This window comes from Anopheles darlingi, chromosome 2, assembly GCF_943734745.1.
Source record: "Anopheles darlingi chromosome 2, idAnoDarlMG_H_01, whole genome shotgun sequence".
Classification (NCBI taxonomy): Eukaryota; Metazoa; Arthropoda; class Insecta; order Diptera; family Culicidae; genus Anopheles; species Anopheles darlingi.
Window position 1 is genome coordinate 93,972,169 of NC_064874.1, and position 2,233 is coordinate 93,974,401.

At 51.3% G+C, this 2,233-nt stretch overlaps 1 protein-coding gene across 1 annotated transcript; it reads left to right on the forward strand.

Moving 5' to 3' along the window:
• Nucleotides 1-379: 379 nt before the first annotated feature.
• Nucleotides 380-2,207, forward strand: LOC125950102 (glucose dehydrogenase [FAD, quinone]-like). The gene is made up of 2 exons (XM_049677762.1): nucleotides 380-1,103; nucleotides 1,183-2,207. The coding sequence occupies exons 1-2, from the start codon at nucleotides 380-382 to the stop codon at nucleotides 2,205-2,207; spliced, it is 1,749 nt and encodes a 582-aa protein (XP_049533719.1).
• The last annotated feature ends 26 nt before the right edge of the window (nucleotides 2,208-2,233 follow it).

A 2,233-nucleotide genomic window follows, 5' to 3' on the forward strand; every position in this document is an offset into this window, starting at 1 on the left:
ATAAACTGGATGGCAAGATGTGTAGTAAGCGAGACACAATTTCTGAAAGATGATACAAAAAACTCTTTTGCACATTAAGAATCAACCAGGACTAACGGTATCATAGTATGAAACCGGTTATATATCTGCAACAGGTTCGCGGCACACTTGCCGAATCGGTCGGTAGCAGGTGGACAGCGAGCGCTTTGATGTGGCAGAAGCGTTCTGGCGATTCTAGGGAGCAGTTCGGCAGTTAGACTAGCAGAAAGTCTTGTGAAAACCCTTTGAAATGGTGTGGTACTGTAGTTCGGTGGTTTTTGTAGTTTTGCTAAGTACGACCGTGTGTAGGGCGGTGTTACAAGCAAACGTCCTAAACGAGCTGTTGGCGTTAGTGGCCGGTATGAAAGACATCGACTATGGTAATCCGCGGTTGTACAGCGAGTACGATTACGTGATTGTTGGGGCCGGACCTGCGGGATGCGTGTTGGCGAATCGTCTCTCAGAAGATCCCTCGGTGACGGTGCTGTTGCTAGAGATTGGCCGAGGTGAACGTCCGTCGTTCTCAGAGCCTCCACTGACGCTGCCGATGTTGGCCTCGACGGATTATAATTTTGGGTACCTAACGGAACCACAGAAGTACGGTTGCCTTGGGTTGACGGGACGACAGTGTAACTGGGCACATGGCCGTGGTGTTGGTGGCTCGTCGATCATTAATAATATGATCTATACGCGCGGCAATCGACGTGACTTCGACAACTGGGCCCGGGCTGGAATGGTGGGCTGGAGTTGGGATGAGGTACTGCCTTACTACAAGCGTATCGAGCATTCCAACATCAAGGATTTCGATAATAATGGCGCTCATGGAAAAGGGGGCCGTGTTTCGGTAGAAGACTGTCCATTCCGTTCGCAAGTTGCCAAAGCATTTGTAGCAGCTGCCGAACAATCCGGTTATCCTTATCTGGATTACAACGCGGGTGATAATTTCGGGGTTTCGTTCCTGCAAGCGCACACCAAGCGTGGCCGTCGCGTCACTGGAGGCACAACGTACTTGAAAGACATTCGCCATCGACCAAACTTGCACATTTCCACGCGTTCCTGGGCGACGGAGATCCTCTTCAACGATGGTGAGTTCTATACTGGCCTCTGTTCCCGAATTATGAATTCCCGAGTAAACCAGGTATAACTTTCGTTTGCAACCAACAGCAACCAACGAGGCTGTTGGAGTAAAGTTTACGAAAAACAAGCGCTATCGTACGGCACGAGCTCGGCGCGAGGTCATCCTATCGGCCGGAGCCTTCGAGACACCGAAACTGTTAATGAATTCCGGTATTGGACCTGCTGCTCATCTGCGGCAACATGGTATTCATGTACGAAAAGACCTGCCTGTCGGACGGCGGATCTACGAGCATGGCGGTGTCTTTGGTCCGGTATTCATAATCCATAATGGTTCACCTGCTGAGAGCAACTTGTTAAGCTTGGAGAACGTTGTGACATTGGATGAGATTTTGCGTTTCCGTAACGGTTCAGGGCCATTGACTACTAACTCCATCGAAAGCCTGCTCTACGTCAAGTCACCGGTAGCAGCCGATCCGGATCCAGCTATGCCCGACGTAGAGGTGATGCAGTCCTTTACCTCCTTCAGCTTCGACTCTTCGTCCAGCACGAATGCTGCCTATCAGCTACCGGACGCTCTGGTACGCCAGTACTTCACTCCACTGGAGGGTACCAGAAACTTTATGTTTCTACCGATGCTGCTGAAGACGCACACCGTTGGACGGTTGGAGCTGAAATCTCGTAACCCATTCAACCATCCCTTGTTCCGGTATCAATACTTTGAGGATGCGCGCGATGTCGAGGCGTTGGTGTACGCGATTAAGGAGGTGTTGCGCATCGCCCAGGCCGCACCACTACAGAAGCTTGGCATTGAACAGTACAGACGCCCGGTGCTGGGGTGTGAACATGAGGAGTTCAACTCGGACGATTACTGGCGCTGCCATGTGCGCACGCTGACGACTACGTTCGAGCATCAAGTTTCGACATGCCGGATGGGTCCCGACCACGATCCGGACGCAGTTGTTGATCCGCGACTGAGGGTACGTGGTATTGGTCGGCTGCGAGTGGCCGACATAAGTATCATACCCGAGCCACCATCCGCTCATACCTGCGCAATGAGTTATTTGATCGGAGAGAAGGCATCGGACATGATCAAGGAGGATAATCATTACTAAATAATTTCTGTTGCCGATCACGGTAT

What these genes read in the sequence shown, in the direction of transcription:
- LOC125950102 (XM_049677762.1), top strand. Translation starts at nt 380, where the DNA reads ATGAAAGACATCGACTATGGTAATCCGCGGTTGTACAGCGAGTACGAT. An exon ending in GGAGATCCTCTTCAACGATG is followed by an intron (nt 1,104 to 1,182) that starts GTGAGTTCTATA and finishes TGCAACCAACAG; the next exon opens with CAACCAACGAGGCTGTTGGA.